At 41.7% G+C, this 24,997-nt stretch overlaps 1 protein-coding gene across 3 annotated transcripts in view; it reads left to right on the forward strand.

Moving 5' to 3' along the window:
* The window catches only part of PHLPP2 (PH domain and leucine rich repeat protein phosphatase 2), a 34,928-nt gene that overhangs the window by 3,568 nt on the left and 6,363 nt on the right, over positions 1-24,997 (forward strand). For 2 of the 3 annotated variants that reach the window (XM_063410799.1, XM_063410800.1), the window contains exons 3-18: positions 4,277-4,410; positions 8,547-8,737; positions 9,172-9,297; positions 10,375-10,529; positions 14,901-15,047; positions 16,490-16,720; positions 17,425-17,627; positions 18,119-18,179; positions 18,771-18,866; positions 20,146-20,301; positions 20,951-21,151; positions 21,616-21,778; positions 22,990-23,120; positions 23,484-23,594; positions 24,053-24,241; positions 24,371-24,602. In XM_063410799.1, coding sequence (XP_063266869.1) covers positions 4,277-4,410; positions 8,547-8,737; positions 9,172-9,297; positions 10,375-10,529; positions 14,901-15,047; positions 16,490-16,720; positions 17,425-17,627; positions 18,119-18,179; positions 18,771-18,866; positions 20,146-20,301; positions 20,951-21,151; positions 21,616-21,778; positions 22,990-23,120; positions 23,484-23,594; positions 24,053-24,241; positions 24,371-24,602 — 2,527 coding nt within the window. Of the gene's footprint in view, positions 1-4,276; positions 4,411-8,546; positions 8,738-9,171; positions 9,298-10,374; positions 10,530-14,900; positions 15,048-16,489; positions 16,721-17,424; positions 17,628-18,118; positions 18,180-18,770; positions 18,867-20,145; positions 20,302-20,950; positions 21,152-21,615; positions 21,779-22,989; positions 23,121-23,483; positions 23,595-24,052; positions 24,242-24,370; positions 24,603-24,997 lie in introns of those variants that run through there. The other variant, XM_063410801.1, reaches the window with a different exon arrangement.

A 24,997-nucleotide genomic window follows, 5' to 3' on the forward strand; every position in this document is an offset into this window, starting at 1 on the left:
CAGTCTGGATTTCACACCACATTGCTTTCCCTTGAAAGGAAAGCGTATTTTTCTACTGCACTTTAACTTCTGGAATCTGTTGGACTTGACCAAGTTAGTGAAGAAATTCCATATGGAAACTTCCATTCCATATACAGGTTTTGGTTTTCCTTTCGCTTGCCTGTTCAGGGTTTTGTCACTGAATCACATGGCTCTTGATGAGAACTTGGACCAGTAATCCATTCCTCCAGATCTCCAGAATGTGTCCCAGAGCACTCAGGGAACTGCTCCCTTTCTCAGTGTGAGCATGATCCGAAGGCTGGTTTGCTCATGGTTTTATTTACAGACCCGGTGAGTGTTAGTCACATACTCAGCTCTGCCCCCGTGTTCCTCAGTCACAGGTCCAGCACACAGCAAAGTTCCAGAAGGCAGTCAGGCACCTTTTCCACTGTGTCTTCATGAAATGCCTAACCCTGAGCTCCGCTTCCTCTGCGGAGTGGCCAGTCATTGCCTCTTGTGACTTTTTGGGTGTAGATCTTTCTGTAAACTCAAAACTCTCTTGCCAGGTAGTAGGTTTGAACAACTTGTGATGTTTTACAGACAGCTTCCTGAAATCAGAAGGCTTTTGTCCTGCAGCTGCTGACCAGCAAACCCAGCTGGTGCAATAGAATGGGCTACTCATGTGATTGGTTTTCAGATAGGAATGGTGCTATGGCACTAGAGGTAAGTTTGTAGAGGACTGGGCTTGAATAGATGTTGCCACCAATGTTCCTTTTGTACGTGGCTTTTATAGAAGAGAAACAAAACCGAAGGTGTTGTGTTTGATGTCTTCAAAGAGCAAATCAGTTTGATTTATGTGGACAAGAAAGACGATTAAGGGTTTTTCAAATTATCATTTTGAAACTCTGCAGCATTAATTCTTCCCGAAGTATAAGACGAGAAGAATAAAAAAGAAAAAAAGCAGATCTCATCTCCAGAAGGGTAAGTATAGTACAATAGAGTATCCAGCTTTTTCAGGAGGGTAAGCCAGAAGCACTGTACCTCAGAGAGCATTGGGCAACCTGTACAACTGTGACTTGCATGCTTTTCATATGATGCAGATTATCCCTCTACTTCATTACTGTTCTTCCTGAATTCTGATGTGCAGATAGGTGGTTGAGTGTGTACTCAAAAAAGCCTCAATCCATTCAGCAACCAAATAGTAAAGTTTGAGTGTTTGTTTGGTTTTTTTCCTTGGGAAGTCTAGGTGCAGACTACTTGATACGTTCTTTTTGTGAATGGCATTCAAGCATTTAACATTCCTGAGCCATGGGTCTCATGCTGGAAAGGCTGTTTCCTGGCAAGCGTAAGGCTTTAATAGCAGAAGAATAGAGTCTAGGGGTAGCCAAGGGAAACTTGGGCCACGTAGTTGGAGATCCAGTCAAATCTCTCATGTTCTTGAATTCTATGCTGAAGGGTATACAATACATCAGGTGTACTGTATTGGAAGTCAGCATTGTTCACTGCCATCTATTATTTATTCATTCCAGTTTCTAATAGCTTGCCTGTTATAGGAAACAGAGACATAGGTTTGTCATTTCCAAGATTACCTCATAAAGCTCTTTTGAAAGTTTGGTGTTGTATTAACTGATAACTGTTTCTATAGCAAAAAATATTAAGTGATAAGATAATCCTCAGCTACATATTTGTAGATGTACTTGGCTCTGAGCTTGTAATCTTGACTGACAGTCCTGAAAAGGGCTGAGATCCTTCATTTGAACTTAAGAAATTTCTGCAAAGAAAATAGAATTGATGTCATTTCACTCTTTTGAACCAATCTCTTGTCCTGTGTCCATCTTACAAAACAGGCAAAGAAACAGCATTTAGTAAGTCAGCTTTTCATGTTTATTGTACAGGAATTCTATCTTAGCTGACATCAGCTTATCAGTGAATAGGAGCTCCAACAGAATATTTCTGAAGAGAGGGGAAAGGGGTTATTTGATATACAGGCTTCTGGCTAGTAAGCAGATGTATTTCTGTGTAAAACAAAAGCAGGGAGCAGACTTGCCCTAAACAGGCTTAGTGAGCATTGAGCAGTAAGAACTGGTTTTCTGGGAGAGCTGCATATTGACTACATTGCCTTTTCAGGCTGTAAACTTTGTTTGAGAGTAATCCTTCTGATCTGGAGGTCCTGTATGTGAAGTGAGAGTTGCAGTGTATCTGCTTGAAATACCTGAGGTGATTTTACTTCTTGAGATGTGTCTTGGTGACTCCAAAGGAAGCCTGGATGACTAGGTACTTGTAAATGGTGCATGTTTTATGAAATCAGTCCTGCCTTAATGATTTTGTGACATTTGTAAAGCTGTCAGTAATAGTGGAAATACTGTGATATAATCATTAAAAACAATCAGAAATATTTTTATTCTTGAGAAGAGGTGAGAAGATGTGGAAAGATTTGGTACATACGGCAGTGAAATGTTTCCTATTAAGACACACAGTATAAATGATGTATGCTAGTCAACAAAGTTTAGTGGAAAACAGGTCCTAGCTAGCAAACTCAATCTGATGCTTCGAAATGTTGACCTTGGTTGCCAAAGGTATTAGTCATTCATTGCAGTGAGATGTTGGACTGGGCTCTGTGCAGCCTGCTCAAGTCGAAGATGTCCCTGTCCATGATGGGATGGTTGGAGTAGATAGCCTTTAAAGGCCCTTCCTGGCCAAAATGCCTGAGGTTCTGTGTTCTGATGTCATAGGGAGAAAAGCAATGTACAAACCAGTAAAACTCACTGGCTAATGTCTTACAAACTGGAAACTGTTATTTAGTGTAAACATCTTGTTTTGGGTGAGGAGCTGTTTGAAGGAAAAAATGTAAATTTGCATTGTTCAGTTTTCTGTCTTCATAACCTGTGGCTAAAAGGTAAGAACTCAGGAGGGCATGGATGGAGGGAGTGATGAATACTGAGAAGCAGATTGCTTTAGATGGTTTAGCATGCAGTATTCCCTGGAAAACACTGCTTTTCAGTATCACTAGGTATATTTATGTAAAAGACAAGTGTACTAAATACTGCAAAGGAGAGGAAGGAAGCTATAAGTTGCCAAAAAATACAGTTCAGGAGGACTTGTGCATTGGAGGTATATGAGTCGAGAGCAGGTTTGATCCAAGAACAAGGAAGTGTTTAAGTTGAACCAACGTGTATACGTGGTTTTGTGGAGTCAGTGCATGGATACAGGGAACAATCATGTTAGTGATTACAGAGTAGGGATAAACTAAAATAAATTTGGTGGTAAAAATCTTTTTGAAACAAAGACCCACTCTACTGCAAGAATAATTTTAAAAGCACCTTGAAGAAAAAGTTTGAAATGTTTAGTGACATGGTTTATAAATGCCTGTTTAAAGAAGAGGTGACAATCGAGATCCAGTGACTAATCTGAAGCTAGGCACTTTTAGATTAGAAATGGGGATTTTTAACGGTGAATAACAAGTAGACCATTGTAACAATATATTTTAACTCCTACCTAACATTTTCAGTGCTTAGTCTTTTACACTAATTTTTTTTTCCTGAAATGAAACTTGTAATTTAGCAAGAAACTGTTGTTTTAATTGAAGAAAATTATAGTTCAGGGTCTCTGCAGAAAGTGAGAAGAGAGGATCAGAAAACATACTTTCCATTCTGAATATACTAAATCTGATGTTTCACAAGAACTTTCTCTTACTGCTGTTTATTCAAGCTAGCCACTGAATCCTTCCTGTGTTCTGCCATAGTTCTAAAATGTCCTTCTAAATGTACTGGTTGAGTTAACTTGCCAAAGCATAAGAATCTAGCCACTAATGTGAGCTGAAGAGAGTAGGAAATTGGTGTTTTGGTTTGTTGGGGTTTTTTTTAAGTAATTCTTCATAAGGATTCTTCAGATGCTCGGAAGAAAAATTTAAGAGTTCTTTTATATTTTTGAGTCATTATGCATAGGGTTTTTTAATTACTTGGCATCTGGATTTTTGTGCACTATTTCTGGGTTTGTGTCTTGTCATGGATTCCTCCTGATGCTTCTTAAATCATGAAATAGAAATACCATGAATTGTGTGGCTTATGCCAATTGCTGTTTCTCTGTGTTTCTCTTCTGCAATGTAATTCACAAGTGCTGCAGTCCTTAAGTGCTGCTTGTCAGACAAGAAGCAGAGATGCAAGAGTCCATGCTTGCCAGACCTCCTTTTCAGAGGAGTAGAACAGCTGGTGTGTCAGTATTCCTCAAGCTTTAGCTGTACTGAGACTTGTTTAATCTTTTTTGCATTCTCAAACTTCTTTCTTGTGTGTTTTGACAGGAGGCTGGAGCCCACAGAAAAACCCCTTCAGATTGTGTATGACTACTTGGCTGGGTTGGGTTTTGATGATCCTCTCAGAATGCAGGAAGAGGCAGCAAACTCTGATCTCAGCTGTATGATTCGCTTTTACAGTGGTAAGAAATTATGTGTGCACACTGTCACTGTTCCTGCAGCTGTAACTATGAGCTTGGCTAAACCTGAGTCATCAGCCTGTTGGGTTTATAGAGGGCTGCATCAAGGATCTGCAGTACCAATAAGCATTTCTTAAAATAAAACATTTTCAAGATTAATAGAAAAAAAAATTACACTTCTGTAAAATTCTGTAATTTTCTTGATCCTGTCTATGACTTGAGAAAAGACAGGTCCACAGGAAGGCAGAAGATTGCTTTGCTGTCTTTAGCTTCAAATATTGCAACTGATGACTTAGAACTCCCACTGGGATCAGAAACATATGACAGTTTCATTTACATGTGCGTGAAGATTTTATTTACAAAAAGTTTGTGGATATGGGCAAGGAAGCTCCTGGTCAAATACCTCCACAGCCTTTAAATAGCGAAGAGTGAAGGTGCCAGCTGGTTAACAATAACACAGGCTGCCATCAGAAACCTAGAGCACTGGACTGCAGAAGCAAGACTTTGGAGCGTGGGCTGTTGAATTGGTTTGGGCAGGATACAGTATACATAAGGAGCCACAGATAACAGGCATAGGCCTGTGGGCATATGGTGCTAGCAGTCAGAAAGGGAATTCACTGAAGTTAAGTGGAAATGTAAAAGAAATGAGGGTGAGCAAACATAATAAGGAAATTATTTCCTTACTTAAAAGTACTTTACATGTGCATTTTTTGCATTTCAGAAAAAAAAATCAAAGTGCTTTTAATGGAAAATTGTTCTTGCATTCTGGATGTGGACACAGGCTAAGCTGCTAGCCATCTTTTGGTTATTCAGTGTCAAAAATGCTGAAGAAATCAGCATTTTATAAGAAATCAGCTTCTTCACTCCGCTATCTGAGACAAAACCCTTCTGTCTGGGAACTGTGTATAAGAACAGGCAAAACAGTGTATATACTGTATACACTGTATATATGCAAACATATGTATATATATGTGGAAAACATGGAGTGTAACAGATGGAAAGAACTGTGACATGCATAGTCTGGATTTATGGGATTGGGAAGAGGGAGTCAGAAGTTACTTGAGCTGGAAGGACTAGAGGCATCAAGGATAGGGGTATGGAGAACTGAGGAAAAAACAAAAGCTTGGGTATGTCAAGCAGGAACTGCTGAGGATTCACAAACAGCTACTCAACTTCATGGAACCAAGTAGATGGAAAATGTAATTCAGTAGTTTCAGTCAGCATGGGTGGCTGGTCTGCTTAGAAGAAGGCTGTGAAGGAAGAAATATAAGGATTGAAGAGTGTTCAGGAGACCTGTTTTAAGGAAGTACAAGCACATGGTGACAAAGTGATTCTCAAAGGTAGGAGAGGAATTAGAGCGAATGCTATGGAGGATGATAAAATAAGTTTGCAAAGCCTGCAGCTAGCTGAGAACATAAGGGAGGAAGTAATAGATTTTAACCAGAGAAACTTTACTTAGAGTCATGGCATCATAGACTAGTTTGGATGGGAAAGAGCCTTAAAGATCATCTAGTTCCACCCTCCTGTCATGATTAGAGACACCTTCCACTAGATTACATTTCTCCAAGCCCCACCAGCCTGGCCTTGGACACTTCCAGAGATGGAGCAGCCACAGGTTCTCTGGGCAACCTCTGCCAGGGCCCCCCCACTCTCCCCATAAAACATTTCTTCCTTATGTCCTGTGTAAATTTGCCCTCTTTCAGGTTAGAAATATGGCCCATTGTTCTGCCATAAAATGTCTCTCTATGCCTTTCTTATAAGCTGCCTTTATATATGGAAAAGCTGCAAGAAGGCCTTCCCAGAGCCTTCTCTTCTCTGGCTGAACAACCTCAACCCTCTCAGCCTGTCTCCACAGGAGAGGTGTTCCAGCCACCTGACTGTTTCCACAGCTGCCTCTTGACCCACTCTACGATAGGTGTCATGGCTTTGGAGCGGAGGGGGAAAGTGGCAGGGGAGAGTGGGGGATTGGTGTAGCTGTAATGCTTGGAACAGTGCTGCTGTGGCAGTTAGTAGTAGGATACCGCTTTTAGTCCCGTAATAATGTTTTCTTACAAGTGTGCAGCTGATCTTTCAGCTTAGTGAAATCAAAGTAATTTTTGTGTGGATTCTTACAGTTTCTCATCAGTAAAGGACATCTTATGTCAAACTTCAGGTCCATGAAACAAAACTATTGTAAATAAACAAAAGTTTCAGCTAAATTCAGCCAGATACGTCTGGCAAGACAGTGCCTTAGATTTGGCAAGCTGAAGATCCTGCCCTCTAACTGAGAAACAATATTACAGGTTGAGTTAGTAGTTAACTGTTTGCTCCTGATAAATGTTTGGAGTGTGGTTTTCTTATTCAAGCTTATTGTGTGACCAGTGTGATCTGCTTACTCCACATAGTGTAAGTTTGAACATCCAGCACAGCACCCCAGGAGGGTGCCAGGAGCAGCTGGACCTCAGTGCCAATCAGCTCTGAAGCAGCTTAGACTCCTTCATATGCTACCAACATCTCTTTCAGTAACAGTATTGTGAGCTCCAAATCCTCTGTAACCCCAGCTCCAGAAGCTGAATGGTTGACCTAAGTGTGTCTAGTATGGCAGCAATTGGCAGCAGTGTGACCCCAGTGCAGTCTGAGTAGTCACAGTAGCTTATCACAGGGCTGGAGTAGCTGCAAATAGTTGATTCTCCCTAAACATGAACCAGACCTGAACCAGATTCATGGTGCCTAGCAATAGGAAATCACACTGGTTTCAACATCCCAAGGATATTAAAAATTCCCAAATGCTGTTGTAATTAACGTGGAGGAGAAAAGGAGGATGTGGGAAGTGTCCACTCCCAAGGTGAGCTCTCCGAGGAGAAAAGGCAAATGGTGTCATTATTGATATTTTCCACTAAATGGCACCAGAGCACAGAGGTAAGGGCCATGCTGAGCACACAAACCAGATTACAAAATACAACACCATAACCTTAACCCAGCCTTTACAGCAGATAAGATGTAACATAATGCAACTTTGAGAACAAGTGCAACAAAATCGAGCAAATAAATCAACATTGTGGCCAGCCAATAAATGCTTATAGCAAATTTGTTTTAACACGCTTTGGTCAGATGTGTCTCTGCCCTTTGTGCAGCAGGTCTGGCACCTAAAAAGACTGTTGTGGTTTAACCCCAGCTACCCAATAAGCACCACTCATCTGCTCACTCACACACTGCTTCCCCGTGGGACGGGAAGGAGAATGGGAAAAAGGTGATACCTGTGGACTGAAAACAGTTTAATAATTGAAATAAAGTAAAATAAAAATAATTGTAATGAAAAGGGAAACAAAAAAGAGGAATAAAACACAAGTGATGTACAATGCACTGCTCATCATGCTGGTGCCCTTCCTCTAGCAGTGCTCAGCCCTCCTGTCCCAGTTCCTTCAGTTTGTATACTGGACATGATGTTCGGTGGTATGGAATATCCTCTTTGCTAGTTTGGACCAGTTGGTCCAACCATGCTCCCTTGCAGTTTCTTGTGTACCTGCTTGCTGCAGAGAATGGGACACTGTAAAGTCCTTGACTTGGGTGCACACTGCTGACTACCAACCAAAACAGCAATTTTTTTAATGTTTGGGGGTTTTTTATGTTATCAACATTATTCTCACACTGAAGCCAAAACACGGCCTTGTACCATCTGCCAGGAAGAAAATTAATTCTATCTCAGGCAAAACCAGGACAGTCATCTTCAAGGAAAGAACTTCCTTTGTAGCTGATTTTCCAGGCTTTCCTTGAAAGTCCAGTAGATGCCACTTATTTAAGGGGTTCTGTGACTTTAGCTGATTCAATGAGAGTTTAAAATTGCTTTTCTGTTGCATTTGAATGAAGGATATTTGGCAAGCATGTGTGTTTGCTAAGGTCTGTAACTACCTGTGGACTAAAAACACACTGCATGGAACCATTCTAACATTGTTCTGGGAGACACCAATGGTGCTGCTCAGCTGCCGTTCCTGCGCTGACTGAGGATGTTGCTTGTCCTCAGAGACTTTTTTTAAAAGTGCAGTTTGTCTGCTTGTTCTTTACAACAACTGGTTTTGCATGTTAAATCTGTGTTATTTGTACTCACAGATGAGAATACAGAACATATGGACAGTAAATGCTAATGTCCCCTTTTTCTTCAGAAAAACCATGTCAAGTGGAACAGTTGGATCGCATCCTGCTCTCTGGAGTCTATAATGTACGCAAAGGAAAGACCCAGCTGCACAAGTGGGCAGAGCGCTCAGTCACTCTCTGTGGTACGTGCCTCATTGTGTCCTCAGTGAAGGACAGCCATGCAGGGAAGATGCACATCTTACCTCTCATTGGAGGGAAGGTAAGGCTTTTTTTTTTTTTTTGTTAGCTCCCTGTAGACTGGGAAGGAAGAAGAAATGGTAGTGATGGGAATTATCCACAAGAGATTAATGTAGGCTTTTTTAACAGATTCTTGCATTGTTGTGCCCAACCTCTTTCTACTTGCTTTGCTTAGGTAGTAGTCTGAAGGTTAATAAAACGAAGAGACAGTAGTTCAGCTTTCACAGCAGTAGCCAATATCATGAATGGGCACTCTGGAAATTACTACTTCTTGTATCCATTTCAGCAGAAAGATGTTAAGCAGGATTTACTTCTGTTTTTCACCAGTGACTTGGCAGGTATATTTTCAGCAAAATGCAATGTTACTGGTGGTCAGTAATACCTCACCCGAGACTTCAGGTCAATTGTAATTGCTGGCACTTAGGCAGACTGTTGTTGTCAATTCTCCCTTTGCAGGTGGAAGAGATAAAACGTCGGCAGTACACCCTTGCATTCACATCTGCTGGAGCACAAGCTCAGACATACCACATTTCCTTTGAAACGCTGGCAGAGTGCCAGCGTTGGCACCGGCAAGCATCCACGGTGAGGCCATGGGGACAAGTGTGGTTTGGATGGTGGGTGCAGGACACACCACAGGAAGGGTATTCTTTTGCAAGCTTGATCTGCAGTCAGAGATGAAGTTAGGATGCTGGAGAAAGTCCCCAGGACACTTTCCAAGTTTATTTCCTTCATGCTCTGGACTACACAGATTTTTTCTGTTAGCCTTTTCTTTTTTTCTACCTGTGCAACAATGTCAAGCAGTGGTTCTGTGCTGTTTTAACCTCTGCTGCACCTATGAGACAAACTTAATCACTGGTCCCTAGAGCAAACCACAGGGACTGGCTGATTTTACAGCTGTAGAAACCTACAGATCGCATTTGTTGCCATACTTGAACATACCTGAAGTATGACCTGGACTTTCACAGGGCTGCCCTGATAGGTTTGAATTACAGAGAGATGGTAGGTCAGCAAGGATATTATGAAATACAAAATGAGTATGGGATAAAGCAGGTCATAAAATATCAAATTAAGCACCAAAGACCTCAAAACAAAACATACTTAATGAAAGGACATCTGAGATTTGCAGACTTTATGAAATGTTGCAAAACCATAATTTATGAAGCCTTTTTATAACAAGTTGTGTTTCAAATTTTATACCCTCAATAAGCTAATAAAGAAGTAGCTAAAAGTACGGAAGAAGCAGCTAGGCCAGGCAGAGGTTCTGTAAACCTCAGAGAACTGAACTGGAAAATCAACTGCTTCCTGTTGCTTCTTGCAGCTTTGGAAGGCACTTGAAGATTATGCTTTCTCAATAGAATGTCCTGAAAGATCTGTTTTCCTCTATTACGTTTGCTTTCTTACAGCCTAGCCTTTAGGCAGTGTGCCCAGTGCACATACAGAGCAGGGCTTTGTGTGAGTCCTGGCTGGTATCCAGCTATGCATCCTTGTCAGGGAGGTAGCAAAGGACATAGGCTTGTACTTCATGGACTCTACCTGGTAGGTGCAAGGGTTTTTTTCAAAAAAAGGTTTGTTCTTGCAAATTGTTTACTACTTGTATTCTTTGGCCTTCTGTTTCTTCCAGAGAAAATTTGTTGCACAACTGCAGCTTTTTCTTTTCAGATTGTTTCTCTGCGATTTAGCATGGTTGACCTTTCATGCTACAGCCTTGAGGAAGTACCAGAGCACCTCTTCTACAGTCAAGATATCACCTACCTCAACTTACGCCACAATTTCATGAGAACAAGTGGAGCAGGGAGTCTTGACTCTCTTTGCAGGTCTGCAAAGAATCATTTTTCTTCTACATTTGGAGTCCTTGACATGTGGGTACAGGAGTGAAGTATTGCTTGTCCTCTTGGGGATGGTAAAAAATTGATCTTTAGGAAGCTCTAACAAGTGAGGGGGTTGGAAGCAGAACTGGGCAGCACAAGCAGGAATAAACTTCCAACAATTTATAGTATTCATGAGCTCTCTTCCACAGATTCTATGCTAACTCTGATTTGAGATAAGCCTTGTGGGGTGACATGCCATTTGTATGGACAAGATGCAATAGTAATATTAGGCTGCTTGCTAAGCAGAGAACATCTCGGGCTATAAAATAAAAGGCAAGGAAAAGCATAATGTTGCTATTGTGAATAAGTGTTTGTAGGAGGAAGTTTAGGTCTGAAAAACCCTGTTTCGGCAAGTTCTTAATGTGTATTTGGAATTGGCAGAGGGCCTGTGAGACTCCAGCTTTGCTTTGGTAACTTGTGATGATCTGCTTTTAAGAGAGTAGCAGTTATATGATTGGTATGGAAGCATGATGTAGTCATCTTAGGTAAGTGAAGGAGTCTTACAAAAATATTTTTAAATTAATTCCCCAAAATCATAAAAATGTAGGCGGAGATTAGTCTGTTGATATGTATACCAGCCATGCTATATAGAATTCAAGGAGTTGCTCTGTGAATTTTGAAAACTGATAGGATGCCTATAGTAATATTGTCCAGTGGCTCTGTTCAGAACACATTATGCCCTAAGGAAAATGTATTTGGAGAATCTTTACAAAACTGCTTTTTTGTTGTTTGGTTGTTTTGGTTTGTTGTTGTTGTAGTTTTGAGGTTTGGTTGTTTTTGTCATTTTGGTTTATTGGGGGGGTTTTTTGCAAGGTGGGGAGGGGTGTGGTTTTGTTTTCTTTGTCTCTACGGGCCTACTATTGTGCTATTTCATTTTTCTTTCTTTAGAGTAATGATATGCCCATGTATCTATAAGAGTATACAGTGAAAAGAAAACATTGTTCACTTTTGGGAATTCTTTGCAGTTTCATTGAGAGCCAGAGTCTAGTCTGGTTTTCCAAACTTTTTTAAAAGTTTTCAGTTTAATAGATTTATTCTGTTAAATAGATTTCATTACTGGAGAAGCTGCTTAAAATAATTTAAGATTTTGCTTTCTACTTGTCTCTTCAAATACATTGTATGATTTTGAAAAGCACATCAGAACTTTATTTTCTAAAATGCAGTATCCTTTGTTCACAGGATCAGCAAAGGGAGTTGAAATTTCTTTTGACCTTGCATGTAGTCAACCAGGAATCTGACATGTCAGAAACTCAGCTCTTTTCCTGGCAGTTATCGTTATTATGTTCAGGATGGCTGAAATAATGATATAGAAAACTCCATTTTTCTTGGAGGGCATAAAAAGCAATGTTTATTAAAAGGCACGTCCTTTTTATACAGTGTTCCGACACAATGAAACATGATTGGTCATTCAGACCAACACCCCTTCAGAAACTTCCCTTCAAGTAAACAAGTTGCAATAACAGCAGGTGCAGAGATTAGAAATTGTTTGCAGTGTCTTCCTCCACAGCAATGCATGGAAAAGTCTGACTTGCTTTCTCACAAGCTGCCTGATGCCTAAGAAATTCTCTTCGACCAGTCAGCTGCCACAGGCAGTGACTATGTCTGATGAAGCCGAAATCCTCAAACAAACAAAAGCCATAAAAGAAGCTCTCACTTCACACAATCTTGAATGAACTGGTAGCATTATGTAGCCCACATAAGGCTGCTCATTGCCTTTTGAAAAGATTTTCTATCTGAGGTTTTTAGGATGCTTCTAAGATTACAGCACCACACCCTTGCTTACTTGCAGTAGGTGCTCTCAGTGCCTCGAGACTGTCAGCTCCCAACAGAATTTTTCACAATGATCAGATCACTTCCTCTGAGCAACTTTCAAGCTCTAGGAGTCTAATTACCTATAACTATAGTAACAGAGCAAAAATAATTAGCTAAGGGGAAAATGTTAAGCAAAGGGCATTAAATAACCTACCGGCTTTGTTACATCTCCTAGCTTATATTTTTATGTATTGTAGTGCCTTTCAAGTAATTCCCTTGTCTGAAAAACACTAAGATCTGGTCTTCATTGACATGTGTGTGTGCACACGCATACGTCTGCATGTCTCTTGTCAGCATTCTAGCTAGCTGATACAGATTTGTGCTGGCGTGTTTTGGTGGCAGAACAGGATGTGCTACACTAGGAAGATTTCAGGGCAGCACCAATTTGGGCTGCTAAACAGAGGATGGCCATACCATGGAAGATTCACTGCTGTCTTACCATACCTCTTTGCTGTCTCAGTACACCCTGTGAGAGCATAAACCAAAACCTAAGGAGTCACAATGATTTTGGGATCTTTATCCCCTATAATACCTGGTTCATATATACAACTTGAATGAAAATTCCATTTCCATTCCACTCCACTCCCACATCACTACATGAGCTTACTGAGGCAAAGAAGAAGGACCAGAAGGAGAACAAAAAGGCTTTTGAGTATTATCCTCCCCACTGAGTATGGAAGTCTGCTTGAGGAATCTCAGACCAAGCTGTGTCATGTACCAGTTTCCCTTCAGCTTTTGGAAACTTTATAGCCCCTCTTTGCTATTTTGATATTTTTGCAGAGGGATGAATTCTAAACATTACTTGTGCTGTTATGTTTAATGCTGTGTCTCTCAGAGCAGGTTCTCTCTCTAAGAGACAGCTGTTAGTAAGAGAGAAACACTGCTTGGCACTAAGAACAGGTGTAACAAAAGCCATTGCAGAGCTCCTGAGAAAGCAGTTTTATTAAAGCGTTTGCTAGTTTCAAATCCTGAGAGCCGTGACCTGTCCTAAATATCTTAAAGTTGAACCCGCTAATGAGATAGCTCAGATCTTTAGGTACATCCTCATTGTTTCCTTCTTTTCCTGTGGTGGAGTTCTGTGTGCAAGTTTCTGATTTTTGTATCATTGTTAGGTCTTTGCATTATCCTTCTTTTGAGGAAGGCTTTTACCAACATAGCATCTTTTTCTCTTTGGCTTTCAGTTCCAGTACAGGACTGTTTGCAGCTGCAGCAAACAAAAATGCCTATGCCCTTACTCATATGATGGGGTGCTCAAAGCAAACAAACCATGTCCAAATTTCAGCTATGCTCCCTCTTTCAAAAGAACAAGACCCCCCCCAAGGTTATAAGGCAAAATGGAGAAATGTTATGCGTGGTTCCTACACAGATCATTACAAGTATTTTGAATCCAAAAAAGGTCACTTTAAAGAAGAAAACAACTCCAAAACCCTTCAGTCTTATATTTCACAACATCTCAAGCTAGAAGTAATTCTCCCTCAAGCTAATTAACCTTGGTTTTGTTACCTATATTAAAACATTTGCTTCATAATAAGACCTACTTGCCAATGCCTGGGAAAAGTTGGGTAGGTGAGGCAGATGAATAACTGTGTATTTCCATGCAGAAGAAGAAGTAGTTCTCTAGTACATGAAATTTGCAGTTATCTCATAGAAGTGAGATATTCATTTCCCCACTGAATTAATTTCTGGTGGTCCCAGTTTGGGATGAAGAGGCTATTACTTTGGGAACAATACTTTTGCTTCCTGTAGAAGGAGGCAGGAACTCTTGCAGGAGAACCCTGCTGTTGGTTACCCCAGCCACACTAAGTTCCTTCTCTCTCTCTTTGGACCTAGCATGGTGATTGAAGGAGCTAGAAATAGGTAACCATTTCTCAAGCACTGGTGGGACCGTAGTCACTGTGGGGCTGTCTGCACTTGGGGCAGCACGCAAGATGCAGTGTGCTGAGCAAGGGATACTGTAGTTGTGCGATCTTGTTCAAGGACCTCTGGGTGGAGGTCTTGGGCTTTCCCAGCATGATGCAAGGGCTTTCCTAGTTTTCCCTTTTACAGCTTGGCTTGGTTTTCTGTTGCACCCAGCTTGGAAAGGGGATTTCCCTGTTATGTTTTATTGTCAGAATAGTCACAATGAAAGTTTTCGGCTCCTCTTTTCCCAAACTACGTAATAGTAGACTCTTACCGTAGTTAATTATTTTGAGGTAAATTTTTTGAACTGAGCATTTTAGAAACCTTTGCCTTAGTCACTATGAGGAAGCTTGTCAAGTCAGGGTAGAAGGTTGTTAGCAGTTTCTGCAGTAAACCCATGGTATTTGATCACTTTCAGCATGACCATTAAGAAAAATATCAACGACTTAAACCCAAATTTACGCAGGTACTCCTGCAATGAGTTAGCTGACTGTATCACCAGTGTACAAAGACTTCAGAATTTTTTATATTTTTTATTTTTTAGGTTTGTGTATTTTTGCTTTTAGACATGTAGGTTTGTGAATTAACTATTGTTCTTGCCAATAGGTTTTCTCAGTTGAAGAGTCTGAACTTGTCTCATAATAGACTGGGAGAGTTTCCTGTATCACTGTGTGAGATCTCTACTCTGACAGAGCTTAATTTTTCCTGTAATGGACTTCATTACTTGCCAACTCAGATTGGCAAACTTGTGAAGTGAGTATGTTCTTTATATCTGTGATCATAAATATCCTTGGTGCCTCAGCTGAGTACTACTGATCTGCAGGCACTGTTTCTGAAAGTGTGAATTTTTGGCAGCCTGTTTTGCCCATAAAGGCTGAATGATTAATTTGACTCCAGCAGAAGATCAAGAACTAAAATGTGCGGTCCCTTAATCACTATTATTAAAACATCACATCTGCTGATGCAGAAAAGATGAGGAAACTTGTTGCAAATAAAGCACTGTAAGCAATTGCATTGTTTGTCAAATAAGTCTATGTGCATTTTTCTGCAGCTGTAGAGTTGTCTGATTTTCTGCATTTATTATTTGAATTTAATATTTTCAGTACTGATGCAATTTCTATTGAAATTTTAATTTATTATAAAAAACTTCTCTGTGGTAATTCTCACAGAGGTCTAATGACTTTTGTCAGCACTGGTATGTTTGATTGTATTCTACAGATTTGGCTGCTTTTTGTGTTAGAGGATTTTAATATGAAAATGCTTGAGCAATCCTCTCTGAAAATTTTGTCTTAAAGTGTTTAGTAGAGCCTTATCCATTTTCCTTGGTAGCTACCCCAAATGCATAAGAGCTTAAGCTTCGGTAAATTTAATTGCAAGACTGTTAGTAGATTTGTATAAATAAACATCAATATTGAATTGTTGATTCATTGTGGCCTGCTTTTCCTCCAGCTTGTATCTTTAAAAAAGGAGTGTCTGCAACCACAGTGGATGTGGGCAAGTAATTTCCGAAATGATCTTGTAGCCATATGCAAACTGTGAGGAGAAAGCCATATGTAGTACACTTTCTAGAGGTTTACAACTTTGTTATGGGTCCAATTATTTTGATGACTTGAGCCCTTATTCATAAGAACTTTTTGTGGCCTCAGATTTCATTCCTACCACCACTAAACACAGAAAGGTCTCTATTGGAACCTAATCATAATAAGAGAATATTTGGGATCTGAGTCTCAAAAGCCATACAGCCTTTGAAACAACAAACAACAGAAATCATACAACATACAGAATCATACAACATAAAGCTACTTTATTCTTTTCTGAGTGTGTGTTGGAATGGACAACTAGAGTGTAAAAATCTTCTACTGATGCATTAGTATGGTAGGAGGTATGATTAAACTGTGCCATTTGTAGAAAACCAAGTAATTAAGTAAATATCTTTCCTTTACAACGTAAGTACCTATTTGTATTTTGCTTGTGTTAACTTACAATCTTTGGCACAACTGGAAGTTCCAAGCCTATTACATGTGTGATTAAAGTACTTCAGTAACTTTACGTGTATAAGAATAAAATTAACTGTTAAGTACCTTTAAAATTAACTACATTGAGACCAGCTAACTATACAGTGAAACTCACTGAAAATACTAAATGTGATGTTTGCTACTCTTTGCAGAATTATTTTCTTTTTTTCACTGTTGCAGTCTCCAGACCTTCTGGCTTGATGGCAATTTCCTCACATCCTTACCAGAAGAGATGGGAAGCCTACAGCAGCTCAGCTGTCTTGGGCTCTCCTTCAATAACTTCTGTGAATTGCCAGCAATTTGTGAGAAACTTGTCACCTTAGACAAACTAGCCCTGGCAGGGAACTTGCTAGAGACCCTGGACCTGACAGTGCTGAACCGTATGAGTCACATCAAAAGTGTGGACCTGAGGTAAGCGGTGAAACTTGCAGTTCTCTGTAAACAGATTGCTACTTTGCATTTACAGCAGAGGCCCTGTGTAACTTCTGGTACGTTTTGCAGTAAACTGGGTTCAGGTTTTTTCTCTTACCGATTCTGTAGCTTTTGTGGAGTTCTGATTCTGAGGGTGTGCAGAACCTACTTGGAAAAGCAAGCTTAATTGAGCAGTGCCAGATGTTGAATGTGACCCAGCCCTCTGGTTTCCTCTTGTGATTTGCTGTTACCAAAACCTTGATCTCTCTTTCCTTTTTTTGCCTCCCTGCCTTAGAGATATGATCCTGATTCTCCAGCCTGCCAACTGCAGATCTTTCAGAAAGGGACAAAGAGCTTTTTGTGTGTGGCAAGGCAGTTATCTGTTCTCTGCATTAGCTTCCTGTGTCTGTGCAGAGTAGCTGCCCCTTGGCCTGGTTTTCTAGACTGGCATTTTCTTCAGAATCTCTTAAGAATTTGGGAATCATTGAAATGATTACGTGTAGCTGTGTGGGCAAAGGAAATGTTTTTGTTTGTATTCACTGGCTGAAATTCACCATTACTTGTCTTGCATTTCATTCACTGTCCTCACCTTTGGTGTTCGCCTTCACCAGAATTCTTCCTTTCCTCTTTCTTCTCTCTTCTTACTGAAGTCCAGTGTGCAGTGTCCTATTTTCTGACTTTTTAACTCATCTCTGAGTCTTTAGGCTGAACAACCTGAAGAGAGCGGTGGCTGGCACTCTGGAGGGGAACAAATCTGTAGCTTACATGGATTTACGAGACAATCAGATGACAGATCTGGATCTGAGCTCCTTGGTCAGCCTGGAGCAGCTGCACTGCGAACGAAATAAGCTGAGAGAGCTGATGCTGAGCGGCGTCTCCCTTCGGGCCCTGTATGCCAACAGCAACTGTATGTCTCTGTCTTCTTCACCTGCCTTTTCCCTTTAAGCCCTGGAAGCAAAGGAAAACAGCCTTTTGCCGTCTCTCACACGTTAAAAAAATACTTATGTTGATGTTATTGTGCTGAAACACAGGATGTGATAGGTCCTCTGAGGTTAGCCCGTACAGATCACACATGCATGTGTGCACACAGGCTGTGTAACGGTGTGGAGGTTGAGGTGTTACGTCCAAGGAGTTCATCATTAAGATCTGTTTGGGAGCCCACAAAGAAAAGTGTAGTTCTCTCTTGTCCTGGTGCTCCACATGACAGATGGAGAAATGGAATAGTGAGGCGTTGTAGTGCCATATGGCAGATGTATGAAGTGTGAACTCTGTGGTCAGAAGGATCGGTGAGGACCTTGAGTCTGTGAAGACTGAGTCTCATTTGATAGCTGCACTGCTTCTCTGTGCTGTTTTCTCTGTGAAGCTCTGCAATCATACTTACTGGCTTTATTTCATCAGGTCTGACAGCTGTCAATATTTATCCGGTTCCTGGTCTACTGACATGTCTAGAACTCTCTCAGTAAGTGATAACACACAACAGAATTTAAAGCAGGTATCTGGACACCTTTGCTTTTTTTCTGCAAAATTTTCTAGAGGTTTTAAGGGTTTAAAACAGTTGAGAGCGATTAAACACAATAGAACTTCGAAGCCCAGCACTAAACAATGATGAAAGTGTCCCAGACCAGAAGCCCTTCTGAACCAGTGTGAGCTTTTCAGGTGACTTAACTGTCCTTCAGCTGTAGGCTATGATCAAGAAAAAAAATAGCCAAGCAGGGACCACTGAACCTGTGGCAGCTTACTGAACTGAATGGGGCGGGGGGGAATCCATGGAGCAAATATATAGAGTAGCTGCCAGTGATCTCTGCTGTTGGTTTCATTGCCTACATCTGCCCTTGGAGCAGCATTGTGAGATCTGTAAGATAGGATGCCCTGCTAAGTCATGAACCAATTCAGTTTGCATTAGCCGTGAGATAAATTCCACAGGACTAACTCAGATGCTGTTCATTTTTGCCTGTTGCTTTTAGTTTGGCTGTCACTAAAATCATGCATCATTTAGGGTCTGTTCTATATGGAGTGCTGGTTTCTAGCTTTTTCCACTTGCTTTTCTCAGCAATCAACTACAGTGTGTCCCAGACTGGGCCTGTGAAGCAAAGAAACTGGAAGTTCTGGATGTGAGCTACAACCTACTCTTGGAGCTTCCACCAAGGTCAGAAAACTTTTGTTAACAGAGCTGAGCTTTTCTTCTACAATGGGCTATCTGGCAAGAGAGAAGCAGTGCTGTTCCAGTTGCTTCATTCCTTGTTGGGTCGAGATATAATCCCCTTACTTTATCTATGCAGCATCAAAAAGGCTCTGTATTCAAATGTTGGAAAGAACCAATTTCTAGGTCAGCCTTTTGAACAATAGGGGCTAGGTAATTCTGTCCTGTGCTCTTGGTGCTCCTGCAGCTATTTGCCCCGACATAGAACATGCTGCTGTAATTTATATATGTTATCATGCTGTCTGTGAACACAGGTCATAGGTGAGACTCTAATACATTTTGCATCGTCCCACAGAAATTTCATCTTTTACCTTTGACATGGAGTTATCACAAAGAGACAATTCAGCTGATCTCAAATGTAGCTTTCACAGTACACCATCAGCCAGCTCCTTTCTACCTATTTCCCATTCAGTTTCTGTAGAAATGCAGTGAATGAGAGCCAAGAACTAATACAATTTTGCAGTCATTTATCCTAGGAAGAAGCAAAGCATAAACATCCTCAGCCTAACAAGGGTGTTTGGGGGGGGTGTGATTTGATGAATGACACAGTGTCTAGGATAAGTTATACTAAAATTGAGTGAAGAAGTGGTTAACAGGGAAGAAATGTAGAATGTGGGTTGGAGAAGTTGAAGCAAGAGGCATAGGAAGTGATCAGCAGTGACATTCTAATGATTGTCACAGAAAAACTATATACATCAAAAGCAAGGAAAGAACATAACAAGGATATGATGAGAATTTAGAAGAGAATTTTAGCCAATCCAATGGATTAAAGGGACCCAATTTTAAGTATATTATGCAAAGAATAATTTACTGCCTCAGAAATAATACAGGAATGTTAAGCCACTAGTTAAAGCTCTGAATTTATGTTTGCACTGTGGAAGCCCTTCTTTCTACCTACAAGTGACAACAGGCATTTAAAGCCTTCCTTTGTGACTTCTTTCTTTGTCTGCCTGAGAGAATGCTGGGTACATGCACACCAACTTGCATCACAAGATGCCAGTTAGCAGTAGTGTAGACAGAAATGTAGGTACACTTCCAAGTGTTCAGAGAGACAGTCATCTTATCCTTTGTGTTCTGCTTTGTCATTGTTTGCATTTTATGGATCAGTGTATTTTAATTTTTCCCTGCTGTACAATCAAATTAAGTGGATTAATACTACCTTCCCCACTCTGCAGATGTCAAGAGGAATGAACCAAGTTAAATAGAAAACCCTATGTCTTTCTAGGATCCTCAGAAGCTTGAGTCTTCGGAAGTTGATGGTGGGGCACAATCGTCTGCAGAGCCTTCCACCTCTTCTAGAACACATTCCACTGGAGGTGCTGGACCTTCAGCACAATCTGTTGACTAAACTCCCAGAGACACTCTTTGTCAAAGCTCTGAAGTGAGTGTCAGTAGCAAACATCATTTGTCTGCATTATCCTTTGGAGTGTAAGGGCTAAAAGTGGCACCTGTGTGACTGTCCTTGCAAGGTGCTATTTGCATAAGAGATAACGAGGTGTGCCCTTTATGAGGAGGTTATTCATGTGCCATAAGGGAATCCATCAAGCTGATTTGAAGGAACCGGTCCATGTTACTGTGTAATTACAGGAAAACAGAGGCTGCCTGAAGAGTTTTGTCTTTAAAAGTAGTCACAAGCTCAAGTGCAAAGAAAAGAAGCCAGTCAGATTCAGGTCTTGGAGAACAACAAGAGAGACCCTTTACAAATGAACAGTCCCTTATAACTGTCTATTCACACAGGAGTTAGCCCTTCTTTAAAGAGTCTAGGTAAAGTTTTACATTGTCTGCTTCCACCAGTATTATCCGTGGGCTTTTCAATACTCACTGTTTACTGTAAAATGCTTTGTGCATCCACAGTGCTAGTAAGTCATTAGTAGACTCACAAATCTTGATGTAAGTAGGGATGTTACAGTATTGTCTGGCCTCCTGTCTGATACTGCTGTCCACACTGGCATTTGTACAGCTCCTTTTCCTGGTGTTGATGGAGTGGTTTGGATGATGTGAAGTCTGATTTTTGCACTTGCTGTGGTTAGCCTCAGGTACCTGAATGCATCTGCAAACAGCCTGGAGTCCTTGCCCTCCGCTTGTACAGGGGAGGAGAGTTTGAGCATGCTGCAGCTGCTATACTTGACTAATAACAACCTCACAGATCAATGCATCCCTGTCTTGGTGGGACACCCAAACCTGCGGATCCTGCATCTGGCAAACAACAACCTGCAGACTTTCCCTGCAAGGTAAGTTAGTAAGGCTGTTGGGCAAGACAGTGCTCCCTAGGAGGAAGCTGCCACCTCCCCGTGATTGTAGATGAGTCAAAGTCAGAGCGAGATGCTCTCCCTGTAACTTGATGACAAAAGCCTGACATTTCTACACACAAAGTGAGCAGAGGAGTTTTAAGGGGGATTGGCACAGGGTTTGCTGTAGGTTTTCCTGTCCTAGTTGAGGTGCCATCCAGAGTGACCAAGGGATGTAACTAGTTGCATGGCATGTGTGTGGGGATGAGGTGGTATTTCTTCGCAACTTCAGCACTGATAGCGAAGGGTCTGTCTGTTGTACAAATCCAAGCCATGCATCTTACTAGAGCATCTCTTAGGACTTTTGGTCTCCTATTAGTAAATCAGAAAATGGATACCTCATCTGCAGCTTCAGAAAGTGACAAGTTCATGTCTGTAAGATACAGTATTTTTTGTTTACCTTTCAGCAAACTTAGTAAGCTGGAGCACTTGGAAGAACTGAATCTGAGTGGCAACAAACTGAAAACAATTCCTACAACAGTTGCAAACTGCAAGCTACTTCATACACTTATTGCACACTCTAATGAAATCAGCATTTTTCCAGAAATTCTGCATTTGCCCCGTATTCAGGTATTTGTATGGAGAAGATAAAGTGATATCTGGGGAAAGATTGGGTTATAGAATGAGGAGTAACTGCTAGGAGAGAACTGGAGGTCCCAGCAAGGCCAAGTGCAGGGTGCTGTACCTGGATCAGGGCTGCCCCTGGTATCAGTCCAGGCTGGAGGATGCTGCTGGATGAGAGGCTGGACGTCCCATATGCCCTGGCACCCAGAAACACCCCACATCCTGGGCTCATCCCCAGTGGCATGGGCAGTGGGTAAGGAGGGCATTCTGACCCCCTGCCCTGCTCAGATGAGATCTCACCTGGAGGGCTGCATCCAGCTCTTGGGTCCTCAGCACAAGAAGGACTTAGACTTGTTGGAGTGGGTCCAGAGGAGTCCATGAAGATGATCAGAGAGGGCTGGAGCACCTCTGCTGTGGTGATGGGCTGAGGGGTTTGGGGTTGTTCAGCTTGGAGAAGAAAAGGATCTGGAGTGACCTTATTGCAGCCTTCCATTATGTAAGGTGACTAAAAGAGAGCTTAAGAGGGACTTTGGACAAAGGCGTGGAGTGACAGCATAAGGGGGAGTGGCTTTAAAGTGAAATAGAGGAGGTGTAGGCTGGATATTAGGAAGAAACTCTTTCCTGTGAGGGTGGGAAGGCCCTGGCACAGGTTGCCCAGAGAAGCTGTGGCTGGCCAATCCCTGGAAGTTTCAAGGCTAGGTTGGACAGGTCTTGGAGCAACCTCTTCTAGTGGAAGGTGTCTCTGCCTATGGCAGACGTGTTGAACAAAATGACCTCTAAGGTCTGTTCCAACACAGATCATTCTGTGGTTCTATGACTTTGCTTGATCAATTTGAGAAGAGGCCACAGAATATGCATTCTAGATCTCTCCCTTTTCTGAGTTGATCAAAGATCATCTCATTCACCTTTATCCCCGTCTCTGTCATTTCTGGTTTCTTGCATTTGAGACAGTGGACAGTGTTATATAGCTAGGCAGGTTTGCATATAGAGGCCTTCTTTTATCTTTGGTGTGACCTAGTCTTTCAGTATTGGAGTCATGACTATTTGCAGGTTGCTTATAAATCATTCTTCTGACAAGTAGACCCATTTTCATGACCTGTGTGTGAGACACAATAAGTAGCAGGGTTGTATGATGTTTGTAAGGAGCACTGGAGTAACTGATGACATGACACAACAAAAGAGTATTTTCTTTGTCATGCTGTTTGTTGCTACTGCAGTTTGTGGATTTGAGCTGCAATGAGTTAACTGAAATACTAATCCCTGAGGCACTGCCAGGTGCCTTGCAAGAGCTGGATCTGAGTGGAAACACAAACCTGGTATTAGAACACAAGACGCTGGATATCTTCAGGTGAGCCATTGACATGTCAACACAGTGACCTGCACAGGGAAGGGTAGCCCTTGCCAGGAGGGGAAATGGGATAGTAAAGTAAAAGCACTTTATCACTGCATAGTGGTATAATGTTTCCTGCCTGTCTTTGGGAAGGGAAAACTCTAGGTCTGAAACATCAGAGCAAGGAATTTTTCAGGTGATATGAGGTTTTCCCTGGTGTCTCTGTCATAAGTAGCCAGCATCTCCAGAAGACCTAGACCTTAAACTCCTCTCCTTGATGCAGTTCTTTCCACAGACTGCTGTCTAAAACTCTAGACTGGACAAGGTCCTAAGGCCTGTTCAGCAGGTTCTAGAAAAATATAATTTGTGTTCTCTCTGTAGTCCCATTACCACACTGAAGATTGATGCTAAGCCCTCCCTCACGGCAGACTCGGCACTCACTTCTGCCTTCTGGAGTCACGGAGTAGCTGAGCTGGCAGGCCAAAGAAATAAGTGAGTATTATGGTCTGCTGAACACTGACACTTTTCTCAGGCTACTGGCCAGAGTGCACTGCTGAGCACCCAGGCAGACCTGTTTTGCTCAAGAGCTCATCCATCTGTTTGTCTCTGCGGATCTCTTACTAAGTCTTGGTAACTCATGTCTCCACATTACCTTTTGCCTCAATTTTCACACTTACCCAAGTACACTTGGACTCTCCTTCCCTTTCCAGCAAAGATGTTTTTTCTCTTGCCAGCTGTGCCTGTTGCCCTCTCATGCATGTGGTCAAGGAGGGTTTGGGAGTTCCAATAATAAAATGAAGCTGTACATCTTGCAGTCTAGTGAATGTAGGGACAGTGGCTTTGCTGCCCTGTGAGAGTGGTATTCACAGCAAGATGCTTGATGGCTGTGGTTTTGAGGACAAGATAAATTTTTGAGACATACTAACTTTGTTTGCATGCTTTTCTGACAGGCTGTGTGTGTCATCCCTGGCACTGGGGAGCTTTGCAGAGGGGGTGGAGGCTGTGTATGGCATGTTTGATGGCGACAAGAACGAAGAACTGCCACGCTTGCTGCAGTGCACCATGGCCGATGTGCTCCTGGAGGAGGTACAGCAGTCTGACACCATGTTCATGTCCAACACCTTCTTGGTCTCCCACAGGTAGGACAGTGAGCAAGCTGGTCCTGGTGGGACTTGCATAGGTGTATCAATATGTTAGGTGGGGTGAGGCAGCCCTCCAGAATGCCTGTCAGTAGAGTCTGGAGCCTCCTACACCTTCTCCTCCAACAGGAAGCTGGGCATGGCTGGGCAGAAGCTGGGTTCCTCTGCTGTCCTTTGCTACATTCGTAATGAGGTGGCTGATGCAGCCAGCAACTTTTCTCTGACGGTGGCCAATGTGGGGACGTGCCAAGCCGTTCTGTGCCGAAGTGGAAAAGCAGTGCCTCTCTCCAAAGTCTTCAGCCTTGAACAATGTTCAGAAGAAGCCAGGAGAGTCAAGGGGCAAAAAGCCATTATAACAGAGGTTGGTTTGGACCCTTTCCACTTCACCTTCCATGCTCATGTAAAGGCTTGGTATAAACACATGAGCTCAGCTGTCTGCATAACATCACAGGGGAGAGGATTTCATGAGGGTTCTTAATTACTTGTCTAGTGCTTCCTGCTCTGCTTCTTTTGCTGATTAGCTGTTCAAAATTGCATGTTCCTAAAACACTGTGGCCTAAGAACTTGGGGTACAGGATCACAGGTAGTATGCAAAAGTATTAAAATTATTTCTAGAGAACTCTGTAACGGTTAACTTTCTAAACACTTGGAAATAAGAGGGAAGTGCCAAAGAGCGGGTAAAATACATCTGTAAAGATCTTGAGAATCAGTGCCACTCACTTTAGTTTTATGCTCAGTCTTTTAAAAAGTAGAAGT

Source organism: Prinia subflava, chromosome 13 (assembly GCF_021018805.1).
Source record: "Prinia subflava isolate CZ2003 ecotype Zambia chromosome 13, Cam_Psub_1.2, whole genome shotgun sequence".
Lineage (NCBI taxonomy): Eukaryota > Metazoa > Chordata > Aves > Passeriformes > Cisticolidae > Prinia > Prinia subflava.